This window comes from Takifugu flavidus, chromosome 5 (assembly GCF_003711565.1).
Source record: "Takifugu flavidus isolate HTHZ2018 chromosome 5, ASM371156v2, whole genome shotgun sequence".
In the NCBI taxonomy this organism is placed as follows: domain Eukaryota; kingdom Metazoa; phylum Chordata; class Actinopteri; order Tetraodontiformes; family Tetraodontidae; genus Takifugu; species Takifugu flavidus.
This window is the reverse complement of record NC_079524.1, coordinates 5,514,299-5,537,129: the sequence shown is the minus strand read 5'-3', so window position 1 is coordinate 5,537,129 and position 22,831 is coordinate 5,514,299. Positions and strand designations below refer to the sequence as shown.

The following is a 22,831-nucleotide window of genomic DNA, read 5'->3' as shown; positions in this document are numbered from 1 at the left end:
ATCTGAATATAATTAACCTCCAGAATGTTTAATCACTGAGTCCAGTTGGAATATAAATTAGTCCTTGATTTTGAGCCCAAAGGGCCCAAATAGTGGCTTCTCAAATCACAGTTGTGAGTTGCTATTGTGTCTTTTGATGCAAACCTTGCTTGCTCTGAGAGAAAACTGACAGTTAATGGCATCTTTGGGGGAAAAAGCCTCCACGGTGTAAATATTGCATTTATTTATTAGTTTATTATACGTTGCAGCACATTTGCAACAGCTCTAACAGCTGGCGTCCTCCTATCTCTATATTTATGCACTGTTGGGGCATTTTACTTGCGAATTGTTTCAATTTGTGTCCATTTTCCTCATCGAACTTGCAAATGCAGCCGATATTTTATTTTGAAAACGGTGCTTTTGGTTTCAATTCGAGCCGCGGAAGCTTCCTGCGTTAGCATGGGACGTCAGCGGGACAGCAAGTGAGACATTTTTGGTTGAAGAAAGGGTTTAAAGCCGGCTGTCTTCAAGATTTTACTGCGGTCCTTCGTTGCATGCAGCCAAGGAGGTATTTCTTTGTGTTATGTTGAATTTCCACCTTTGCAAAAAGTTTTGCTTTACTATGTATGTTACACCCGTCGCGCTATTACGCATATTGTGTTGTTGTTTTTGTTATAATCACGTGTTGCATTTTCGCGTCGGAGTAGACGGGACGTGTTCAATAAACCGGTTCAACGAAACCATTTGTATCTTCTAATGTTCTCTTGTGGGGTTATAAAAGCTCTGAAATAACAGCAACCTTAGTCATCGCTAGCCATAGCAAGGTAAGCTAGCTGCGCTAACCGTCTCGCCAAACACAACCTCCTCTGCTAAAAATAACAGGAAGGCTGCCGCAGCGGTCAACTTGGTTAACTCGCCTTTTTTTCACCCACCTCGGTCAACACATTTTTATAGTTGGCGGTTTAAACGAGGCAAAGCAACGTCACTCAGACATGAATCTGCTGCACAAGGTAGTTTATGCTAACGCCGCGTTCCAAACAGCCCTCCGAAGTTAGCCTCGGCGGCTAACCCTCGGCTCAGCCCGACAAAGTGAAGCGACACATTGTAGATTTAAACAACAGTTTATTCTGCCGACATTTTCGTGACTTACCGGTAGTTGTTACTTCTGCCGAACGCGTTATAATGGATGCTGAATTTTCTCATGTTTGCTCGAAATCTGTGCCTTAAACGTGGTGCCAAATAAGATGTAAACCAGCTTTTCCATTGCAGAAATTACACCTGTGATACACCTGTATGCCACGCTCTCCATTTTGTCTTTTCAGTTCTGTAACAGGTGAACATGGAAAATTCAGGCAGGCCTTACCGGGCCAGGAAAGGTGGCTGGGAAAGGGGAGCAGCAGCCGCAGACAAGGCAGAAAACTGGAGGACCCAGGACCAGGGCCAAGGGCAGAGCTACCGGCCCAACGCCAAGAACCCGGGAGGGCCCTACAGGGCGAGTCCTAGGAAAGGAGGGCAGGGGCCCTTAAGCTCCTCACCTGGTGGATTCAGGAGCGGTCAAAGCTCCGCTCAGAAGGATGACCCCCGCTGGTTCCCAGGCCTGGATAATATGAGTGGAAGTCTTGAAGATAGCTGGAGAGAATGGCCACATCAGCAGCGCTGGAGGAGGACTTCTCAGGGAGAGGGCCCATACGAAGACCGGGATCCGGACAGAGACAGGAACCAAGAGGCCTTTAGCGAAGGTAAATCGGGCGATGCAGAACCTGTTTCGACCTCAAACGGTTGTTAAGTATAGGGTGAGAACCCCCCCAACGCTGTAGAGATATAGGTCTGATTGATGCATTTTCCATCTGCTTTTATTTTCTGTCCATCTCAAAAGGGAAACGATGGAAAAACAGGAACAGGAAGAAAACATTTGAAGAGCACAGAGGTTCTGAGGAGTCCAATCTCTCAGCCAAAGACCTCCGGCAGCAACTTCAGGCCGAGAAACGACTTAACAAAGAGGAGATCTACCCCGTGAAGAAGGTGTGTTGGTCAAAATGTACCAAACTGAGGATATTTGTTGATTTTTAACATTAAAAATCAGTCCTTCCAATTAAAGGCAGAGCACAAGAATGTAATGTTTCCTGCTTTTCTTAAAGAGAATTACATTGATTAAGTATTAATATGTGTATTTACAGCTATAAATACGCGTATTTACACATTTTTCTTCCTCCAGAGGCCTCACGTCAACTCTGGTGCGCTTTACACCTGTGCTCTGTGCGACATTCTCCTGGAATCTTTGGCCCACGCTTTCAGGCACATCCGTGACAAAAGGCACAAGAAGAAGGCAAAGGTGAGAACCCACATGCAGATCGCGGAGGTCGCCGCCGTCTGGCTGCCTGCACCCGCCGGCCCCTCCCCTCCCCTCCCCGCCGGCCCCTCCCCTCCCCGCCGTTCCCTCCGCCCCTCCAGTCTTGAGGACGCGCCGTTTGCTGGTGTCTGCAGGAGAAGCTGGAGCAGGTGATGCTGATTGAGATACGGCCTCCGGGGCCGCAGCAGGCCAGCGCCGTCACCGCGGCGCGGAGGCCGAGGTCGCGCAGCACGGCCTGAGCGACGAGGACGTGGAGCAGAGGCGATGCGTCGTGGCCGCCATGCAGGACCTCCTCCTATCCGTCCTGCCCGGTAATTCACCCAGGAAGTCCACATTTGTCTGAACTGCGCCACTCATTTCTCATGTTTGTAGAGATCAGACTCAGGCTGTACGGATCATCCTGCACAAAGTTTGGATTTACGGACTCTGATGTGAACATTGACATCCAGTATCCACAACATGTGAGTAGCTCGGCCTGTCTCCGGTTTGCATCGTTTATCAGCTCTGTGACACGAATTGCTGGTGTATCCCATTCATATGTCCTCTATATCATATTTATGTTGTATGAAGGCTTTGAAACAGACTGTATTCACAGATGCACCAGCCCGACGTCTTGTTGCTGGTCAAGGAGACGCTCTCCATGTGCTGTGAGTTGTGTCCTCACCCCGACATCCATTCAAGCGCTGGAAGCGGAGTGATTGTATCTGATTTGTCACGCTGTGTCCTCAGCTCTCTTTGTTGATGTGGAGGCTGATTTCCACGCCAGGGTGCCCGTGGTCCTTTGTAAAGACAGAAGCAGGTGGGGGGGCGTTCTCTTCTGTGTCTTCACAATACTAAAAGCACTGACGTTGTTTTATTACCAGGGAAATTATCGATGTTCACTATATTTCAACGCCACAGAGGAAAAAACATTGGAACATCCTTATTGGTGCAGAAAAGTGTGTCGGCGTGTAAAAGGGACGGATGCAGAATTCCCTCCCATTCAGATCAACTGGAACTGTGTAACTTCTCACGTTCCTGTGTTCCAGTTGCATTAAGCAGCTGTTGTGGAAGCCTGAGACTGGGGTGGAACTGCTGCTTTTGGCTCCTCGGCATCACTCTTGTGCTAGAAAAGGACATAATGTTCAATATTTGTTTTGTAGACACGTTTGAAGCACGCCTTTATATCACTATTAACCCGATAATAAACGGGCCACACGGGCTCCCATATTGACTCCGTATCCAAGTGAATAACCTGAGGTTTTTCCCAACAGCGGCCTCATCTGCAAGGTCAGTGCCGGTAATGAAAACGCTTTTCAAACCACCGCCTACCTGGCTGCCCTGTGCACGGCGGAGCCTCTCGTGCGGCCCCTGGTTTTGGGGCTGCGGCGCTGGGCTCGGGTAGGTTCCTGTGCCGAGGTTTGCACGAACCACGCTGTCGGCTCCTCCTGCTCACCGGCGTCTCGTTTGTCGCCCTCTGCTCCAGCTGTGCACGATCGACCGGTCCGAGGAAGGAGGGCTGCCGCCGTACGTCTTCGCCCTCATGGTTATCTACTTCCTGCAGCAGCGGAAAGTATCCATCTTGCCTACTTACCTAAAACAGGAAGTGAGATTCTTTACTTTGTCTTTGGCCTGAAGCTTTCGCGATATTTCGTGTTTGTTTAAAGGGAATCAGCCAAAACTGATCTTATTCTGTGACTGCCTGTAGATTAGGGAGTTTTCACTCAGCCGGCTGTCGGACTTCCACCTCACTCGTGTAGAGGATGGGTATTTACACTGGGAATACACTCCGTCTTCCAAGGAATCCCCACAGGAATCAAAGAGTCCGTCGGCCACTGGGAGAGTAGGTGTCACTCGTTCCTTGTTTTGGATTTTAAGCCTTTGTTTTTATCTTTGCTCTTTAAACGGGTCCTTTGTCTTCACATGTGTTCCCCTGCAGGTGTCGCTGACCCTGCACGGCTCCCGCCCGCCCGTGGAAGTCGGCCTTCTCTGGGTCGAAATGCTTCGCTTTTACTCCCTGGAGTTCAACATGGCTGAAAACGTGATCTGCGTGCGGACCGCTGTGGTCCTCTCCCGGGAGATGAAAGACTGGCCCAAGAAACGGATCGCTGTGGAGGGTGAGGAACCGTTTGCATTTGTAGTTTAAATACTGTGGTTTTCTGGCTGCAGTAAAAAAAAAAAGGAAATCTCGTGAGAACGGCACAGCTACAACTACAAATGCTACAATTTCAAGCAGGAACGTGAAGATTCCGTTAACTTCGAACCTCTTTGTGTGTCTCTGTTTCTGTGGTCAGACCCGTTTGCTGTCAAGAGAAATGTGGCCCGCACCGTCAACAGCCAGCAAATGTACGAGTACATCCTCCACTGCCTCAAAACCACCTACAAGTACTTCGCCCTGCCACCGAATGCTCCCGCTGGGCCCAAGGCCACAGGTCTCATATCGGATTTCAATCAGCTCAGCGTTCAATCGCAGCCCGCCGATCACAAACCCGAAGAAAACGGCCCCGAAGACTCGGATTGCATCATCGAGGAAGAGGAGGACGTTGAGGAATACAGCGACTCCGACGAGGAGAGGGAGAAAGAGAAAGCAGATCCGGGCAAAAGCAGCCTGTCCGAGGACGAAGAGGACGAGGACGTGGAGTCACGTAACAGACGCCACCTGGACAGCTTCACCACGGAGGAGGAGGAGATTTTCCCAGTGGATGAGATCTCAGGGGAGGAACTGTTGTCAGATGAGGAGGGTCCTGACCTGGACACAGCTGGCTCAGGGGACGAGGATGACGAGGAGGTGGAGCTGACCCCTGTGAAGACTTTAACCTCGCAGTTAGAGGACACAGTGGGAGCGGAGAGCCCAGAAACCCAAACCCGCAAAGAGAAGAAGCTCTCATATCAATTTAGCAAGCAAGCGTTCTCCAGGGGAAAGGTTGGTGGCTTTGGTTCTGGTTCTTTTAACTCTTTAAGGTCGGGCGCTCGTGTCGATTCTGCGAGGGGATTGTTCATCTTAACTTTCCATCTCTCTTAGACACACATGGTTGTGTGCAGCTTGTGCAAACACGACGGGCATTTGAAGAAGGATTGCCCAGAAGATTTCAAGAAAGTGCAACTGGATCCTCTGCCCGCTTTAACGCCGGAGTTCCTCAGTGTTCTTAACAAAGTCTGCGAGCAGTGCTACAGTGAGTGCCCCCAACCCCACCTTTAATCTTCCTATTCTCTTATCTTCTTTTGTTTCGTTGTAGCTTTTGTTCATTTTGTCTTCATTTGCTTTTTTTTCCTGCTAAAGTCCTTTTATAATCATGACTTTGTATCCTTTGTAGCTGATTTTGCCCCAGACGAACTGGAAATGGGTGTGAGGGAGCTCATCCTCAAAGACCTGGAAACCTTCATCAGACGACAGTTTCCTGGTAAATGTCGCCGTCTTTACTGTTAATGAACTTCTCCGTTAATGGTGGACATGCACGGTTAATCTGACAAAGGGTGTTTCTCATGCACAGCGGCGCGGCTGCAACTGTTTGGCTCCTCCAAAAATGGCTTTGGCTTCAGACAGAGTGACCTCGACATTTGTATGGTGCTGGAGGGGCAGGAGACGATAAATGTATGGTATCTGTTAGCCAGGTTGCAGAATGACCTGCAGCCATGTTTCATCTTGATCATTAATCCTATTTATCCCATTATTAAATTAGAGTTTAACTGTTGATGACATTACAGGATGTGGACTGCATCTCTCTAATCGAAAGCCTGGCAAGGCTGCTGAGGAAACACTCAGGTTAGCAAGCAATTACCACTTTATTTGTAGAGCTTCACGACCGCCCCTCACGCCACCTAAACATGTGTCCATGCTTGCATGCAGGGGTGAAGAATGTTCTGCCCATCACTACAGCAAAGGTGCCCATCGTGAAGTTCTACCACGTCCAGACGGGTCTGGAAGGAGACATTAGCCTCTACAACACACTGGTAGGGCCCCTGTTGTATTTTTAGCCTTTGTTTCTTCTGCTAACGACCTCGCTATCTCCCTTCAGGCTCTTCACAACACACACCTCTTGGCTTCATATGCTGCTATAGACAGAAGAGTGAAGATCCTCTGTTACATCATGAAGGTTTTTGCCAAAGTGGGTGTTTTGCGCACGCCTGTACTGAAATGCTGATATACTTCAATATAACCTCCCATCTTTCTCCATCCTTCCCTCCCAGATGTGCGATATCGGGGATGCTTCGCGCGGCAGCCTGTCGTCCTACGCGTACACCCTCATGGCGCTGTTTTTTCTCCAGCAAAGAAACCCTCCAGTGATTCCTGTGCTTCAAGAGGTACACGTCTACAGCCTTGTACAGCGGTGTGAAATACGCTAGGTAACCTTTGGATTTCCATCAAACGATGGAGATGTCACCAGATAATCCCGCCCCTCCAATTCACGGAGACGGGAGAGAAACTCTGGTAGTCGGACTGCAGGGGAAAAGTGTCTGAGCTCATAGCTCAGCATTCTGTATGGAAAATTCAACAAGAACATTAATACAAAGACAATCGCTTGTGTTTATAGAAGTTTTGTATTTTCATTTGCAGATTTATGATGGGCAGAAGAAACCGGAGGTGCTGGTCGACGGCTGGAACGTATATTTCTTTGATGACTTGAAAGCACTCGTGAGCATTTTGCAGTTTTGTAAAAACAGTGTGAACAAATGAGCAAATATGTGCACGGCACCATCTTGACGATGCATCCGTGTTCAGCCCAGCCGTTGGCCACAGTTGGGGGGGAACACCGAGACGGTGGGGGAGCTGTGGCTCGGTTTGCTGCGCTTCTACACGGAGGAGTTTGACTTTAGGGAGCACGTGGTGTGTATCCGCCAGCACGCCCGCCTCACCACTTTCAACAAGCAGTGGACGTCGAAATACATCGTCATTGAAGGTCAGCCGGCGTCCCGATGCAGCCGACTCGTCGTTTCATTCCGACTGATTTCTGTTGTTTTCTGTATCGTCCCAGATCCCTTTGACCTGAATCATAACCTCGGTGCCGGTCTTTCCAGGAAAAGTACGGTTATTCGCGCATTTCTTTTGGTGGATTCTACTTATTTTTCATTTTTCTAGTGTATTTTATTTCCCATCTTCTCCCCTCAGTGACCAACTTCATCATGAAGGCCTTTATTAATGGCAGACGAGTGTTCGGCACGCCCCATAAAGCCTTCCCTCCCATCTACCCCAGTCTGATGGTCAGTATCTGCTGTTTACGGCGGACACTCAAGACTAGAATAAAAACGGGATTCTTCTTCATCCGCTCCAGGAGTATTTCTTCGACCCTGAAGTTCTCACCGAGGGGGAGGTGGCTCCAAATGACCGCTGCTGCCGTATCTGTGGCAAGATCGGCCACTTCATGAAAGACTGCCCCATGCGCAAAAAGTAGGGACCATCTCCTCATGTGGAGCCCAAAGCTGTCGGCCAGATGGTTTTAACTTCCCTGTTAATCCCGGTGCAGGTCCAAGCAGAGAAGGGATGGGGAGAAGTGGCCCGAGTACCTGCGAGACAGACCGGATGCAGGAGAAGACGGCAAAGACCAGGTCAGGCAGAAGAACGAGCACTGGAGGAAGAGGGACGCGCCGGAGATCCGCTGCTGCTTCCTGTGTGGGTCAAGCGCTCACATCAAGAGGGACTGTCAGCTGAACAGAAACACCGCAGGTGAGGAGCGGAACGCTGTGAACCGGTGGGGGGGAGGAGGAACTTGCTGTGTCTTAGCTCTGATTTTCATTGAACAGGAAATATGAAGATGGAAAGCTTCTCCACTCCAGCTCATCTGAGGAATTTGAGGGAGCAGGACAGACAGGTACGAGCACACGTGCAGCTCTGAGGCGTTTACGTCTCGGCTCATTCAGTGTTGTTTCTGGGATGGTTTTATTTTGAAGAGTAAGGGCAGCTTCCGTCATAACGGGACCTGTTTTCACTTCTTCCAGAAATTACCTTTACAAGAAGACAAAAAAAAGAGAAGGCAACAAAATCTCATATTGGGTCCAGAAATGGGTACGTAGCGCCTTTACAAATCCACTTTTAACAGATCGAGGAGGTCATTTCTGTGTTCCATATAGGCCACAGACCAAAATAAAGCCAAATGTCATCAAACACAGGAGCTGGCGGTCCTGATGTCTGCTGCTCCTTTTCCGTCGCTGGGGGAGCGCAGCTTCAAACTGCTTCAGAATAAGTGCTGACTTGTCTTTTCAGGCAGTCTAGTCGGCCGACACCCGGGTCTGTCTACTCACAGGAGGAACCCGGTGGACTGAACAGCAGCGGCCTCTGAGACTGTTCCACTCTTTGTCCAGGGAGACCAAAAGTCCAGAAGACGAACCAGTAGAATGGGACTGTTGGGCCAGACCGAGCCCGCTAGACGCCAAAGCCAGGACGCCTTGACTTGAAGCCAATAGGGCCTTTTTATGTATGTTGCCCCCCCCCCCACATCCCTGGAGAAACCGTCGACTCTTTAAGAGATTTTTAATGCTTTCATTTTAACACAAGCAAATATATATGCAGCTCATATCTGTTTACTCACACTGCCAGTGACGTTGTTTTTAACCTCGTATCTCGGATTATGCTGCAGATTGACAGAAAACTGTCACTTAAGTGTCCCATGAAAAGTGCTAAATAAGTTAAGCTTTGATCAGTGGTCAGCTTCAGTGACTCATTTGCACAAAGCAAAAGAATATATTTGTATTATATTTGATTTTATGGGTCTGATTAGACATTAATTTGTAGCGATGAAGCTAAATCAGAGCATATAAATGAAGACTTGTCATGTATTTGGTTCACTTTTATTTATTGCAATGTTTTTAGAATTTATTTTAAAAAAAAATTCAAGACATGAACGGAATATATTGTTTAAAACAACCTTTAATGACAATGTACCTTTTTATAACAGCTGGGATTTTTCCTTTGTCAATCAGCGAGTTTGTCCATCTCTCCTCGAGCCTTAAAAACAGCTGTCATTTCTTTGTTGAACAACTGTATATATATTTTTAGGGTCATGTTTTGTTTTTTAAAGAAACTAGTGATGCGCCTCGGTCTTAGATATTTATTCCTGCCACCTGTTTCTGTCTCCTCTCGGGGCAGAAAGTGCTGATGCTACTGTGCAAGAAGCAGTTCTACTTGCGCGCTGAAGTCAAGCCAGTCAACAGGTCTAACTAATAGCATATAGTGGTCCAAACACTGTATAAGACAGTAAGCTCAGTGCATTGGAAGGAGAAATTATTTATTTGCCACAAAAGCGTTGCATTTCAACGATGTCGGGTCTTAGCATCCCTGTGGGCCTTCACAAATGTATGTTGCTGCTATTGTCTTGTCATCTTCTGGCTTTACTCGTGTCCAAACATGCCTGAGTTTTCCTTTTTTTTTTTTTTAAAGAAAAAAAAAAGTTTTTGGTGTCATTTAAATCTAGTTTTATTTTAAAGTCAATGTACAAATTTTCTTTGACATGAGTAGGTTTTGTTTCGTTTGCACCAGTTCTGGGAAATCTTGGCTTGCAATCTATTTTGTGTCTCAAGGAATTCATTAAATGGAGACAAAAGCAAGTGTGTTGTTTCTTTTAACCCCTCATCCACATAATTAAGGACGCAGCGTGGCAGTTGTAGCTGCTACCACTAGATTTCACTGTATAGAAAGTTAGTTTTGATCTTGACCGGCTTTAATCTTTGCTATTTTACGTGACGTAACAGCATCAAAGGCATGTGATTTATTTAACTCCAAACGAGAAACTCTTAATCACATTTGCAATCGACTTAAATATACAGACGTCACACAAATCAAAGAACTTTGCTACTTTTAAACTATTTGCTACACACGTCGAGGTGTACGAGCGTTCAACACGGCCATGTTTGCCCGGTTGTTTATTCGTGAGCTGATTGGCTTACGCGCCTGTCCATCAGCGGCTCGACCAATCGGAGAACGGAACGCATTCCTGGGGGCGGGCGCACGTGTGCAGGGCAATATTTTGAATCTATCCGACGACAGTCTGTCTTTCTCCGTGGTTCGATCCTCCAGCAAAAGCAACGTCAGACCTTCAAGAGCACCTCTGACATTGGTAGGTTATACCCGGAGAACTACTGGGAATTCAGTTTATCTTGGTGTTTGTAATGTCTTCACATCTGAGTCTTCCTACTGGGTGAACAATAGGAAATATACTGTATATTGTCTGTTTAAATCGGAGGTGCAGCGCATTAACTAATAATCGTCTAGTTTCTGTTGTCTTTTCTTTAGACTCCATCAGCTGTGAACAAAATCAGGTTGCTTTTGGAGGAAAAGCCTGAATATGTAAGTAAAGAGAAAGGATAATGAAAGAGGCTCATGTCCCCTTTAATACTTAGGAAATTAGCTTACCTTTTTAATTATGCTGCACATCTTTGAGTGCACACACACGCACAGGACCATGTCTATCATAGGAAATGTTCTGTCATGTCCCACTGGCCTTCTGCAGATTGGTTTAAAGGTTGGAGTGAAAATGCGTGGCTGTAATGGCCTCACGTACACGCTAGACTACACCAAGGAGAAACTAAAGTCTGATGAAGAAGTCCTGCAGGATGGTAAGATAATGGCTCTGCCTTTGTGGACGGGGAGATTAAAGTTTGACGTGGGAAGGGAATCAAAGGCAGTGATGCGTTTTCAGCTGGGAACTGGGTTTCCTCGGAGGTCACGTCAGATACCCGACCTCGGCCAATGGTGTTTGTGTCTCGTAGGTGTGAGGGTGTTCATCGACAGGAAAGCTCAGCTGACCCTTCTGGGACCGTGATGCACTTTACAGAGACAAAGCTGTCCAGCGAGTTCATATTTAATAATCCCAACATCAAGGGAATGTGCGGCTGCGGCGAGAGCTTCTACGTATGAGCCTCTGAAAACCCCTTTAACAGAAAAGAAAAGACCCAACAGAAAAGACCCAATGTTGCCGAGGCAGGTGGGTGGAGTGAAACACCCGATCACCACTTCATGCAGATGACTTTTCCACTCATCTTTACTCGTCAGTGTGGTTTGAAGGCACTTACCCTCGAGGTACCGTGGAGTACTAAGAATGCTGACTCAATATAAAAGTGTTTTGTCTGTGTAAATTCTCAGTCATCCAGGTCATTGTATCCAAGGTAGTTTTCTCTGTCAACTGGACTGGGTTTCTTCTCTTGAAGACGTTTCGCCTTCTATCCAGAAGGCTTCTTCAGTTCTGAAATCGCTGGGGAGAGAGCTTGGTCCACAGGGGCTATATATTTTCAAGCTCTCTCCCCAGCGATTTCAGAACTGAAGAAGCCTTCTGGATAGAAGGCGAAACGTCTTCAAGAGAAGAAACCCAGTCCAGTTGACAGAGAAAACTACCTTGGAAAAGTGTTTTGGTTGACATAAATGTTTTGTTGTTAGGAATCACCAGTTCTTCTGAGAAATGTTGGCCTGCAGTCTGTTTTGTGTTGTAGGGAATTCATTAAATTGATATTAAATCCTGCTGTGTCTTTTCCTTCTATCCCCAAATCAGATCAGGGAAACGTCATACTCAGCAAGCTCAAACATTAAATCTCTTAAGTGATTTGCATTAAAGCCACCCGATATAAATATGCAGTAAAATTCAACAACCCAATTGCATTTTTGCTTATTTAATTGTGAGTGTCTAGCTACAGACAGAATGTACCAATCCTGGTCACTCCTTTAAAAAAAAAAGGAATTTTCTTTAGATATAATCTGATAGAATAAGGCCTAGTTACAGTTGTGGCGCAGTTGTATCTGTCGCCACTAGGTGTCAGTGTAGGGCAGAACTGGCTTTAATGACTTTCATTTTTTTTATAGCATGTCTATTATGCAAGTTGTTTATCCGTGAGGTGATTGGCTTAGACGCCTGTCCATCAGTAGTTCGACCAATCATTGACCAGAACGCACTGCTGGGGGCGGGAGCCTTTTTCCTACACTTCCGCGCAGTACAATGTTTTGAATCTTATCCGACGTCAACATGTCTGCCTCCATGATGCGAGCGACCGTCCGAGCGGTCAGCAAAAGGAAGATAATAGCTACAAGAGCGGCGCTGACACTGGTAAAATACTGTCGGACATTATAAACGCGTGTAAACTGTGTTGTGTTACCGCAACGTGAACGCAGAAAGTGCCGTGAAGTGAGCTGACGCACTGTTACGTGATCCACTTAGCTAAGGCTAATTTGCTAACCCCGCAGGTAGCCTGGGTTTTCTGGAAAACTGCCTCCCCGATGGTGGTGTTATTCTGTCTATAACACGACGATTCGCGTCACAACACCCCGAAACAAGTTATGCAGAACATTCTTTTAACGCCATCGACAATTAGAAGGCGATGACTTTAGATTTACAAAAACTTTGCGCTGCACAAACGGAATTGAATTCTCAGAAGTTTGTCCTCCCGGATGGGGACTTGCTTACTTGCTTAGTGACATTCGCGAAATGTCAACGGCTTCTCTGCAAATGTGCTGTGAGCTCTCTCATAATAGCCTCTTGTTATGGGTGCGGTACCCAGGATCAGCGTTTCTGTCAGTGTTGTGGTAAGATAATGCATTTAAACGGGGCAAAGCCCTGATAAAGCTTGTGTGCTGACTTAAAGTAGTCTTAATTCTCTCCTTCAGAAAGGTCATTATCCACATTTTCACGGGTTAAACTAAACGTCTAAATATTCTGTGTAGGATTTACCGACAAGTCTTCCTAATGCTGATGAGGACATTAGCTTTCCGGGGTTAGCATCTCCTGGCTAATTCAGCTAGCCTTCGTACTTCTGTGGTTTTATATCTGTGTCTTAACACTGGAAAATACAAAACTGACAATATGATGAACGACTAACCATCTGGTTTCTGCTGTCTTTTCTTTAGACTCCATCAGCTGTGAACAGAATCAGGTTGCTGTTGGAGGACAAGCCTGAATATGTAAGTAAAGAGGATCATCTAACAAGGGCAGGAAGAGGATCATGTCGCCTTCCATGCTCAGGAAACTGTTTTACCTTTTTGATTATGCTGCACATCTTTGGTCACACATAGATCCATGTCTGACAGTAGATGAAATCTCACCGAGTCATGTCCCACTGGCCTTTTGCAGATTGGTTTGAAGGTTGGAGTGAAAACGCGTGGCTGTAATGGCCTCACGTACACGCTAGACTACACCAAGGAGAAGCTAAAGTCTGATGAAGAAGTCCTGCAGGATGGTAAGATAATGGCTCTGCCTTTGTGGAAGGAGACTTAAGTTGGACAAAGGACTATGATGTTATTACTTTGATTTGATTGAAAGGAGCAGATATATTCGATGAAGTCAGAGCCATATAGATCTGACCTGTTGCCTCAGAGGTCGTGCTAGATTCCTGACCTCGGGCAGATGGAGCAAAATATCCGTTAATTTAGCAAACATGGTGAAATACAGCAGGGATGACTGGTGTTTCTGTCTCCTAGGTGTGAGGGTGTTCATTGAGAAGAAAGCTCAGCTGACCCTTCTCGGCACCGAGATGGACTTTGTAGAGACGAAGCTAAACAGCGAGTTCATATTCAACAATCCCAACATCAAGGGAATGTGCGGCTGCGGCGAGAGCTTCAGCGTATGAGCCTGTGGAACAAACCTTGACAGAAAGGACCGGACATTGCTGAGGGTGCTGGATGAAGGAGGCATCTGATCATCTGGGTGTGCCTGCATCTCCACCACTGCCCCTCCTGCAGACCACTTCATTATTAGCAGTGTAGCGCAGACCACGCTAACATTGATTATTAGCCTCACAGACCTCCAATCACTTCTTCCTGCTAGTGGGCACAAAGGACCTCAGATGCAAACGTGTTTGTTTCAGATCTACGCCTCTTTAACGTAGATGCACATTTCAGGCATATTTCATCAGTTTATGCGGGCAAAAATGGCAACCTGACCAAGAACACACTGAAGCTACAAATTGATCACATTGATATTTAAAGGTCCAGGATTGAACTTGTGAGACTTTGTTCAAACCCCTCACTTTCACCTGGTGTCCCATGCCAGTAGAGCCTTTTTAACCTGCTTTCTGAGTGACTAAATATTTATCTCCATGTGTAAATATAAGAAATGTATATCTTATGAACCGCGAACGCACAACAAAGAAACGCACAGACCGAGACGCTCCGATCACATGTCCCTTTCATAGCCTTTGCTCCGGCACAGAGAGGATTTATGTTTGATCAAAGCTCAGGCTTTGTACAGATTATGTGCTGTCAAAATGAATCGGTGTAATATGCCAGTGTACATATTTAATAAAAATGAGTAAAGTTGCACTGCTGTCACTGGTTTATGTGCCATTGTCCATAGCGTGGTGGAAGGAGCATCAGGAGCAGAGACGCCATAGATTAAGCTTCCAGCCGCCTCCTAAAGGCTCTTTCTTCTCCACTTAAGTCACCCCATCGACATCTTGTGATTCTCACGAGCTGCAGAAACGGAATTATCGTCTCATTTTCCAATTTAACCTGACTGGTGGACTTCACTGGATGTCAAGCAGTAGCGGGAAGCTACAACAGTGGAATTAGTTTTAAAATATTCCAGGTGTTGTGGAGTCGGTCACTGTGGCAACAGGCCCAAGCAAACATAAGCACACATCCAATAAATGACACATATAAGATAAAGACCTTAAGAGTTGTTGAATGGACGTAATGCGCACACCTCCAGGTACCAATGATGGTGATGACAACTGTCCATTCTTGGACCTTGTCAATGCATTGATTGCTGATAAAACCAGAGATAGCAGGTGGACTCTTTGAGTCAATTAAAGTTGTGACACAGCGTTTCTGAAACTTTAGGAGTCTATTTAACCCGGCAGCATTTTAGTTATTCTAATACCATCAGCCTATTTCATTAGAGAAAATGTGGACTATAAGATAAAGAAATTAATAAAGCTAAATTAATTTCCAGTGTCCAAATTGTCTCACGTCATTTTCAACGTAAATGAACAGACACGTGACACCATTCGGCGCAATGGCCGACTGGGAATTCTTGTTCTCTCCGTGAGGCATTCAGGCAACAACGGGAATATTTCCCCCTCAAACGTGTAACAGCGGTTACGTCGCGTCGCTGGGCGCGTTTGATCCACGTGTCATTGAACAGAGCGTAAAGCCAATCGTTATTCACAAAATGTTACAGCATGAAAGTAAATAAAAAATCGATAGTACAATTATTTTATTAGGCCCACATTCTAGCGTTATATCTGATACCGCCACTACGCTAATCAAAGGGGAGAAATCCGAGGTTTAGAGAACGCATCCTCTCACAGTTAGACAATCAGCATCTCCGACGTGTGCAGGAGAGCAGAAACTCCGCCGAGCACTCGCGCACAGGGACCATCTGAGATTTCAACATGGAGCAGAAACAAGTCATCAACTTTGGTGCCGGACCCGCAAAACTCCCCCAACCCGTAAGTGTCGACCCTCCCGTTTTGGCTGCTGCGAAATCAAAGTACAAAGAGTCCACGCGAGTAAAGAACCGGAAGGAGAAACGTTACATGACGCGCAGATGCACGCTGCAGACTCGACAAGCTGCCGATTTTTTAAAAAGAGCAATCCGATCGTCATCTTCCGTAATCACGACCAAGCCGCCGCTCGCATCACCTGACAGCGGCGCGCAGTCGTGCACGCAGTCGTGCACGCCGCAGGCCCTTTGATGTTTTGCTGATAATCCTGAGCCGGATTGCGTCAGCCTCCATTGAGGCGGCGGAGCGCCAACATCCTCCACAACGCACAATAAACACAACACTTCTCTTCGTGCACGTTTGCAAAGCGCAGCTATGTCAGGTTGTGTTAAAACAATTATTCGAACATGCAAAACTTTTATCTGCAGTGCGCTGCCTCGCGACTGTTTGGTCCTAAGTTAGCACGCGCACCTGTGGACATCTGGAGTTCCAGCTCTGTCGTCGTTATCTGGGAATTTAGTGCCAGATTGGTGCGTTTTCGGTAATAATTCAGTGCCTGCTGAGTTTGTCCGGAGGGAGATCAGGGGACAGAAGTGATCGGTTTATGAACGTGTCAGATCTTCCATCACTGATCTGCTGGATCCTCTTCCAGGTGCTGCTCCAAGCACAGAAGGAGCTTCTGACGTACAGCGACACCGGCATCAGCGTCCTGGGTGAGTCCGGGCTCAGCCAACTCTGACGAGGCTCGTTTGTGATGATCACCCTCAGGCGTTGCCACGGGCAACAGAACGAGTCTGGACACAGCTTCATCCACCCAGTTTGTTTTTTATTCAGTGTCAGGTTTGCTGACGCTCTGATCTTTGTCTCTCTCAACTAGAGATGAGTCACCGATCGTCCGACTTCAACAACATCCTGAACAGAACCAAGAGTCTGCTGAGAGAGCTGCTGTGAGCTCCTCCTGCTCCTCCTCCTCCTCCTCCTCCTGCTGCTCCTGCTGCTTCTCCTACTCCTGCTCCTCACCCTCCTCCTGCTCCTCACCCTCTTCCTCCTCCTCCTCCTCCTCCCCCTCCTCCTCCCCCTCTTCCTTCTCCTCCCCCTGCCCCTCCTCCTGCCCCTCCTCACCCTCTTCCTCCTCATCCTCTTCCTCCTGCTCCTCCTCCTGCTCCTCAACCCTCCTCCTCCTGCTCCTCCTCCTCCTCACCCTCTTCCTCCTCCTCCTCCTCCTCCTCCTCCTCCCCCTCTTCCTCCTCCACCTCCTGCTCCTGCTCCTCACCCTCTTCCTCACCCTCCTCCTCCTGTTTCTCCTCCTCCTCCCCCTCTTCCTCCTCCTCACCCTCCTCCTCCTCCTCCTCCTCACCCTCCTCCTGCTCCTCACCCTCCTCCTCCTCCTCACCTCCTCCTCCTGCTCCTGCTCCTCACCCTCCTCCTCACCCTCCTCCTGCTCCTCCTCCTGCTTCCAGATACCTTTACATCCATGTTAGAACATGTGTTCCTCTGTATTTTTGCCAACCCTTGAAGACAGTTTGTCCCCTCAGAAATATCCCCGACAACTACCAGGTGATGTTCCTGCAGGGTGGGGGGTCGGGGCAGTTCAGCGGCGTTCCTCTCAACCTGATTGGCCTGAAAGAGGGCAGGTGCGCCGACTACCTGGTCACCGGCACGTGGTCGGCCAAGGCGGCCAAAGAGGCCGAGAAATACGGAAAAGTCAACGTTGTCCACCCGAAGCTGGACTCCTACACCAGTGAGTGTGTGTCCAGGAGCTCCGGCGGCCTGCAGCAGAACCTGGCTGCGCCTCCGCTGTTGCGTAATAACAGACAATAGAGGCGGCCGCGGGAAAAGCCTCTGGAATTTGAGCAGCCTTTTCCACATGGTTGTCTGATCAGGATCTGGGCTCCCCGCCGCAGCCTTTGGATCTTATTCTGTCCTCGTCTCCTACAGAAATCCCCGACTCCAGCTCCTGGAACCTGAACCCCTCCGCCTCCTACGTGTACTACTGCTGCAACGAGACCGTGCACGGCGTGGAGTTCAACTTCGTGCCCGAAACGAATGGAGTCGTCCTTGTGAGCGACATGTCCTCCAATTTCCTGTCCCGGCCTGTTGATGTCTCAAAGGTGAGGAGGGATGAAACCATCCCACAATCTTAGCATTTTCAGGTGAACAACAGCTAATGTTATCCTGGCCTGTGAGCCTGGTCCTGCTCAAGGTTTCTTCCTGTTAAAGGGGAGTATTTCCTTGCCACTATTGCTTGTTAGGGCTCAGGCTAGCATTCTGTAAAGCGCCTCCAGACATTTTTAATTGTGACCGTTGCTACATAAATAAAGATGATTTTGAATCGATCTGATGGTGGCTAACGTTAGCTAACTGGGGCAAACCTAAACTAGTCCCCTCCGGGTCAACATGTTCCCCTTCTATCCTGCAGTTTGGGCTGATTTACGCCGGTGCTCAGAAGAACGTTGGCTGCGCCGGCGTAACCGTGGTTATTGTCCGCGAGGACTTGATAGGCCACGCCCTGAAAGAGTGTCCCATTGTCCTGGACTACAAGGTGCAGGTGGAGAATAACTCCATGTACAACACGCCCCCCTGCTTCAGGTAGACCGCCGCCTGTTGGTTTTCACCGTGGGACAGACATCTTTAACACTCTGGGTGTGTGTGTGTGTGTGCGGGTGTGTGTGTGATTCAGCATCTACATCATGGGTCTGGTTATGGAGTGGATCAAGAACAGCGGTGGCAGCGCTGCCATGGAAACACTCAACAGGAAGAAGTCCAGCACCATTTATGACATCATCAACGCCTCCAATGGTTTTTATGTGTAAGTTAGGCTTAAATGTGCAGAGTAAATGAATTGTTCTTTACTTTAGACCGGAGCAGTGGTTGCCGTGGCGAAACAGATTAAAATAATCAGCAGAAAACGCCGGGTTTCCCCAGGTGCCCTGTAGAGGAGGCCTGTCGGAGCCGCATGAACGTGCCCTTCCGGGTAGGGAAGAAAGAGGGGGATGAGGGACTGGAGAAGAAGTTTCTGGACAGAGCTTCCAAGCGTGGGATGATATCACTGAAGGGACACAGGTGGGACAGTCCTCTCCTGTCTGCATTTATCTAATACTGGGTCCTAAACAGAGGAGCTGCGGCTCAGACGTGGCGGTTTGTCTCCCCCTGCAGGTCAGTGGGAGGAATGCGCGCGTCTCTGTACAACGCGGTGACCGTGGAGGAGGCCGAAGCTCTGGCCGACTTCATGAAAGAGTTCCAGAAGGAGCACCAATGAGCTGCAGACGCTGCTGTCACCAAGTGGCCTTCCATCGCTGTAGTTTTGTTAAATGTCCAGCTCCTTGTTGGATGTGAGAGTTTCTAAAACCCCGTTAACTATTACTGATGAGCTAATGTTTCATTTTTAAAAAAACAATAGAATTACTGTCACACTAAATTTGTTCTCTAACAGTATTTTTTCCACACTGTGTAGTGGAGTAATCCCAGTAAATCTAACATGGAAAATCCTTTTACAGTTTCCTGTGTGGTCAGTGAAATATGTTTTATTCTGAAGTAGAAATCAGAGGTCTGACGAGCATATTTACCAGATCCAAGATGATGAAATTGAATCTCCTGCACACATTTAAGATTATATTTGTCCCACAATTGTTTTTAAAAATTGAAAGAAATAACTCAAATTTCATCCAAACTAAAGTAATTCACCTGTGAGGAGAACAAAACAACTGAAGCTTCAGCCACAGGTGACCAACAGACACCAGAAAAGTGTATTCCTGTGAATGAGCGCTAGGTGGCAGCGTTCACCAGAAAACCGGAGCAGACGTTTATTACATTGCTATTAACATGCGATTAATACTCCATGCCAGCACAGCCGGACACAGACACCTCCTCCCTCAGGCCTCCGACCCGAGTCTGTCACACAATTCATATTGTGTATATATAAAACACTTATGTTTCTATTCCATACATTATTTATGGTATTTGCACTACATCACCCTCAACACAGTTAAATCCAGCGGTCACATTATCTGAATAAGTTAATTTAATTATATTTTTTATTGTGTGTAGTGTTTGTTTTTGCACTGTTGTTGTCATCCTCAGTGTCCTCAGATTCTCTGTATGTATAGATGTTGAGGGTTAAGCTCGTCGTACGCGTGCACGTACTTGGCGAAACAAACCGGATTCGGATTCTTCTGTAGCTTTAAAGCACGTGTGCGGCTCTCTTCCTAGTTTAAGCGTGCGGGGAAGTGCTTTCTTTCTTCTTCTTTTTTTTTTAAAGTTTCATTTTGAACAATAATGAAACACAAAGCAAAGTTGATCCGTGAGTTATTATTTTATATAACATCCCGGATGAGTCCACCCCAAAAAAGTAATTTTGGCTGTTAGCAAATATCAATACTGAGAGCTGGGGACGCAGGGTGAATGCTGCTGTGTACCGTGGCTCCCGGGGGCCGCAGTGTGTTGGGCCTGCTGCCGGGGCCTGTGTGTTCTGTGTGGTAGAAATATTCTGTCCGAGCCCGAGTCAGGTATTACTTTGGCGTCGGCACAATAAGACGTGGCCTCATCTCGTATTTGCTGTGGACGCGAGTCGCCTCTGCCCGTTAGATTTATTGAACAAAAAGTTGTCCGGATGAGGGGGGAAAAAGGCACCAAATATCCGAATGTTAGTCGCCGTCAGGTGAAGGGAACGAGCACGACCCAGCTGCACATCCGCCTCCAAGTGGGGTAAAAAAAGAGAGATGAGGAGAAAGCGGAGGGGCTTTGAGGTGCGAGCGGGGCTCCGGTGGGGACGGGAGGTTGTGAGGGGATTGTGCGCCGATTCTGGTCCCGGCGAGCCCACTAATGTCATGGTAATACCAGCGGCGGGCTGCGGTAAGACGGCGATAATGAAAAAGGCCGGGAAGACAATATCAAAGGGCTCCTCTACATCCTGCAGTGGAGATTATTCCACACACAAGGAGGGCGGCAGAGGCAGAGCATGCAGAGGCAGGCTTTAGAGCTGTGATTGAGGCTCCTGTCAAGAGCTCCCCACACACACACACACACACACACACACACACCCTCCTCTGTGTGTGTGAGGCTCCTCTGCAGCCGTAACATCATATAGAGCAGAACTCATGTGTGACGTCTGGTTCTCTGAGCCGCTCCTGTTTGTTTGTTGATCATTTCAGCTGTTTGACTGCTCCTATCTGCAGTTCCACCTGTGTAGAAGGTTTCTGATGCACCTGAATGCCTCATGGATCCATGACCTCTTAAGCCTCTGTGTCGTCATGCTCAGGCTTCTGAGATGCGTCAGCCTCGACCACACTCCCGGTTCGGTGGTCACTGGTTTCCATGACCATAAAACTCCAATAACAGGAAGTAAGTGGATCGTATTCACACGTGTTGATGTAAGAGAATGAAATAGAGCAGATTAGCGGGCGCACTTTGGGTCCCTCCTCCCTCCTGTGTCCTCTCTCCTAGCCTGTGACTGCATCCTCTGTCCTAGCCTGCATGTGCGTCCTCTGTCCTAGCCTGCATGTGCGTCCTCTGTCCTAGCCTAGTACATCCCCTGTCCTAGCCTGCATGTGCATCCTCAGTCCTAGCCTGCATGTGTGTCCTCTGTCCTAGCCTAGTACGTCCCCTGTCCTAGCCTGCATGTGCATCCTCAGTCCTAGCCTGCATGTGTGTCCTCTGTCCCAGCCTAGTACGTCCTCTGTCCCAGCCTAGTACGTCCTCTGTCCCAGCCTAGTACGTCCTCTGTCCCAGCCTAGTACGTCCTCTGTCCTAGCCTAGTACGTCCTCTGTCCCAGCCTAGTACGTCCTCTGTCCTAGCCTAGTACGTCCTCTGTCCTAGCCTAGTACGTCCTCTGGCCCCTCTAAACGCCACCTCGGTGAGATGCAAGGGAACCAAATCAACCTCCAGCCTGAATCAGAAGCACAAGCTCTCCCTTTTATCATCCGCTCCTCTAACTTCCTTTCTTTCCTTTCTTTCCTCTCTCCTTGTCTCTCTTTTATTCCTCCTCCTTCGGCTGCCTGTAACCTCTGACACTCTTTACCTCCTCTCTTCTAAATCCGTTGCTGCGCGAGGTTAATCTTGTTAGCATCAAATGCACAATGTTCTAGCAGCTCCTCTTAATTGCCGTTGTGTTATTAATGAGTGGGGAGCGGGGGAAATCACCCTTAATTAGCTTGTCTCATTCTGCAAGCAAATCGAGTGTTAGGCAGCGATGGCACTCAGGCACAAACACACCGGGGATAATTAAAGCACTTCACTTGTCGCAGTATTTATCTGAACCAAAGAGCAACAAGCCGTTCCCACAATTAGCCTCGTCATTCATTAGCGGCGGAGTGCTGTTCGGTGTTATGATGTCGCCTTGCCACCGCCGATCCCTCAGCACTGGTGCTGGTGGAAACAGGAGCTTCTTCAGCATGATGCAGTAACTGGAGCCTTCTGCTAGCTGTCTGTAGCACACGCGCATGCTAGTTTAAGTTGTGTACTAGGTGATAGAAATGAGTCTTTCTAGGAAGCATTATTACCTGGAATTTATTTACCAGGCAAAAAAAAAAAAAAAAAAATCCTGGTAATTTGTGTGTTTTGCATTTCCACTGCACCTGAAAATTCTGGAAACTATATCCGGTCCTACATCCAACAAAGTCCTTTTTCAGGGAAAGATTAAAGTCCAGGGGGAGTTTTTCTCCAGGTAATTTCAGTGAAAATCCTTCTAGGTTTTCCAAAATTCCAGGTTAAATAGCAGGAGGTCAAAGGTCGCACCCTGTGTGACCCTGAAGTGTTTATTATATGATACAAGACCTGTTTCGGTGCATTGAAACCAAATTAATTCGCACCTGCAGCTAAGTGAGATGAGAGAGGGAACTCTGGCGGAGCAGGACTAATTGCTGCCCGGGGATCAGGTTCAAGTGTGTGAGCGCACTAGTGTGTGTGCATGTGTGTGCGTGTTTGCCCATCTGTCCTTCTGCCAAAATAAACACTTTAGTGAATATTTAATACACACATTTATCTGTGTGTGTCTGTCAGCATGTGATAACAGAATGTCGGCAAAGACACAGGACTTAATGAGGTCTTTTTTTGGCAGCGGGGAGACGATTCAGCAAGGTGAACACAGCTGTGGGCTTTTTTTTGTTCTGTGTGTAATCACGAGCGTGTGCACAACCATGTGCACGGCGGTGAGGATTAGAGAACAGGTA

The 22,831-nt window shown here is 47.7% G+C and overlaps 3 protein-coding genes and 1 pseudogene across 3 annotated transcripts; all 4 read left to right on the top strand.

The window, feature by feature from the left end:
• Positions 1-230: 230 nt before the first annotated feature.
• Positions 231-9,847, top strand: tut7 (terminal uridylyl transferase 7). The gene is given in 30 exon segments (XM_057032686.1): positions 231-547; positions 1,302-1,718; positions 1,856-2,001; positions 2,195-2,311; positions 2,464-2,536; positions 2,539-2,640; positions 2,702-2,790; positions 2,925-2,976; positions 3,059-3,128; positions 3,583-3,709; positions 3,795-3,914; positions 4,017-4,151; positions 4,248-4,425; positions 4,603-5,231; positions 5,331-5,481; positions 5,623-5,709; positions 5,800-5,900; positions 6,014-6,071; positions 6,156-6,259; positions 6,325-6,414; positions 6,497-6,610; positions 6,864-6,941; positions 7,029-7,206; positions 7,282-7,329; positions 7,416-7,507; positions 7,579-7,694; positions 7,771-7,970; positions 8,048-8,115; positions 8,243-8,309; positions 8,508-9,847. Coding segments are annotated over 29 exon segments (3,849 nt in total). The 5' UTR covers positions 231-547; positions 1,302-1,318; the 3' UTR covers positions 8,567-9,847.
• A 284-nt stretch (positions 9,848-10,131) lies between these two features.
• Positions 10,132-11,753, top strand: LOC130525666 (iron-sulfur cluster assembly 1 homolog, mitochondrial-like; annotated as a pseudogene).
• Positions 11,754-12,184: 431 nt separating this feature from the next.
• LOC130525667 (iron-sulfur cluster assembly 1 homolog, mitochondrial) lies at positions 12,185-14,540 on the top strand. The gene is made up of 4 exons (XM_057032690.1): positions 12,185-12,333; positions 13,131-13,184; positions 13,354-13,459; positions 13,701-14,540. Exons 1-4 carry the CDS (start codon positions 12,253-12,255, stop codon positions 13,847-13,849), a joined length of 390 nt encoding a protein of 129 aa, XP_056888670.1. The 5' UTR covers positions 12,185-12,252; the 3' UTR covers positions 13,850-14,540.
• Positions 14,541-15,512: 972 nt separating this feature from the next.
• On the top strand, positions 15,513-19,155 carry psat1 (phosphoserine aminotransferase 1). Its single transcript, XM_057032687.1, has 9 exons — positions 15,513-15,670; positions 16,317-16,377; positions 16,542-16,611; positions 17,200-17,405; positions 17,603-17,775; positions 18,084-18,253; positions 18,345-18,473; positions 18,590-18,727; positions 18,821-19,155. The coding sequence occupies exons 1-9, from the start codon at positions 15,614-15,616 to the stop codon at positions 18,921-18,923; spliced, it is 1,107 nt and encodes a 368-aa protein (XP_056888667.1). The 5' UTR covers positions 15,513-15,613; the 3' UTR covers positions 18,924-19,155.
• The last annotated feature ends 3,676 nt before the right edge of the window (positions 19,156-22,831 follow it).

What these genes read in the sequence shown, in the direction of transcription:
- psat1 (XM_057032687.1), top strand. Translation starts at nt 15,614, where the DNA reads ATGGAGCAGAAACAAGTCATCAACTTTGGTGCCGGACCCGCAAAACTC. An exon ending in CCGCAAAACTCCCCCAACCC is followed by an intron (nt 15,671 to 16,316) that starts GTAAGTGTCGAC and finishes ATCCTCTTCCAG; the next exon opens with GTGCTGCTCCAAGCACAGAA. An exon ending in CACCGGCATCAGCGTCCTGG is followed by an intron (nt 16,378 to 16,541) that starts GTGAGTCCGGGC and finishes TCTCTCAACTAG; the next exon opens with AGATGAGTCACCGATCGTCC.
- LOC130525667 (XM_057032690.1), top strand. Translation starts at nt 12,253, where the DNA reads ATGTCTGCCTCCATGATGCGAGCGACCGTCCGAGCGGTCAGCAAAAGG. An exon ending in TGGAGGACAAGCCTGAATAT is followed by an intron (nt 13,185 to 13,353) that starts GTAAGTAAAGAG and finishes GGCCTTTTGCAG; the next exon opens with ATTGGTTTGAAGGTTGGAGT. An exon ending in TGAAGAAGTCCTGCAGGATG is followed by an intron (nt 13,460 to 13,700) that starts GTAAGATAATGG and finishes TCTGTCTCCTAG; the next exon opens with GTGTGAGGGTGTTCATTGAG.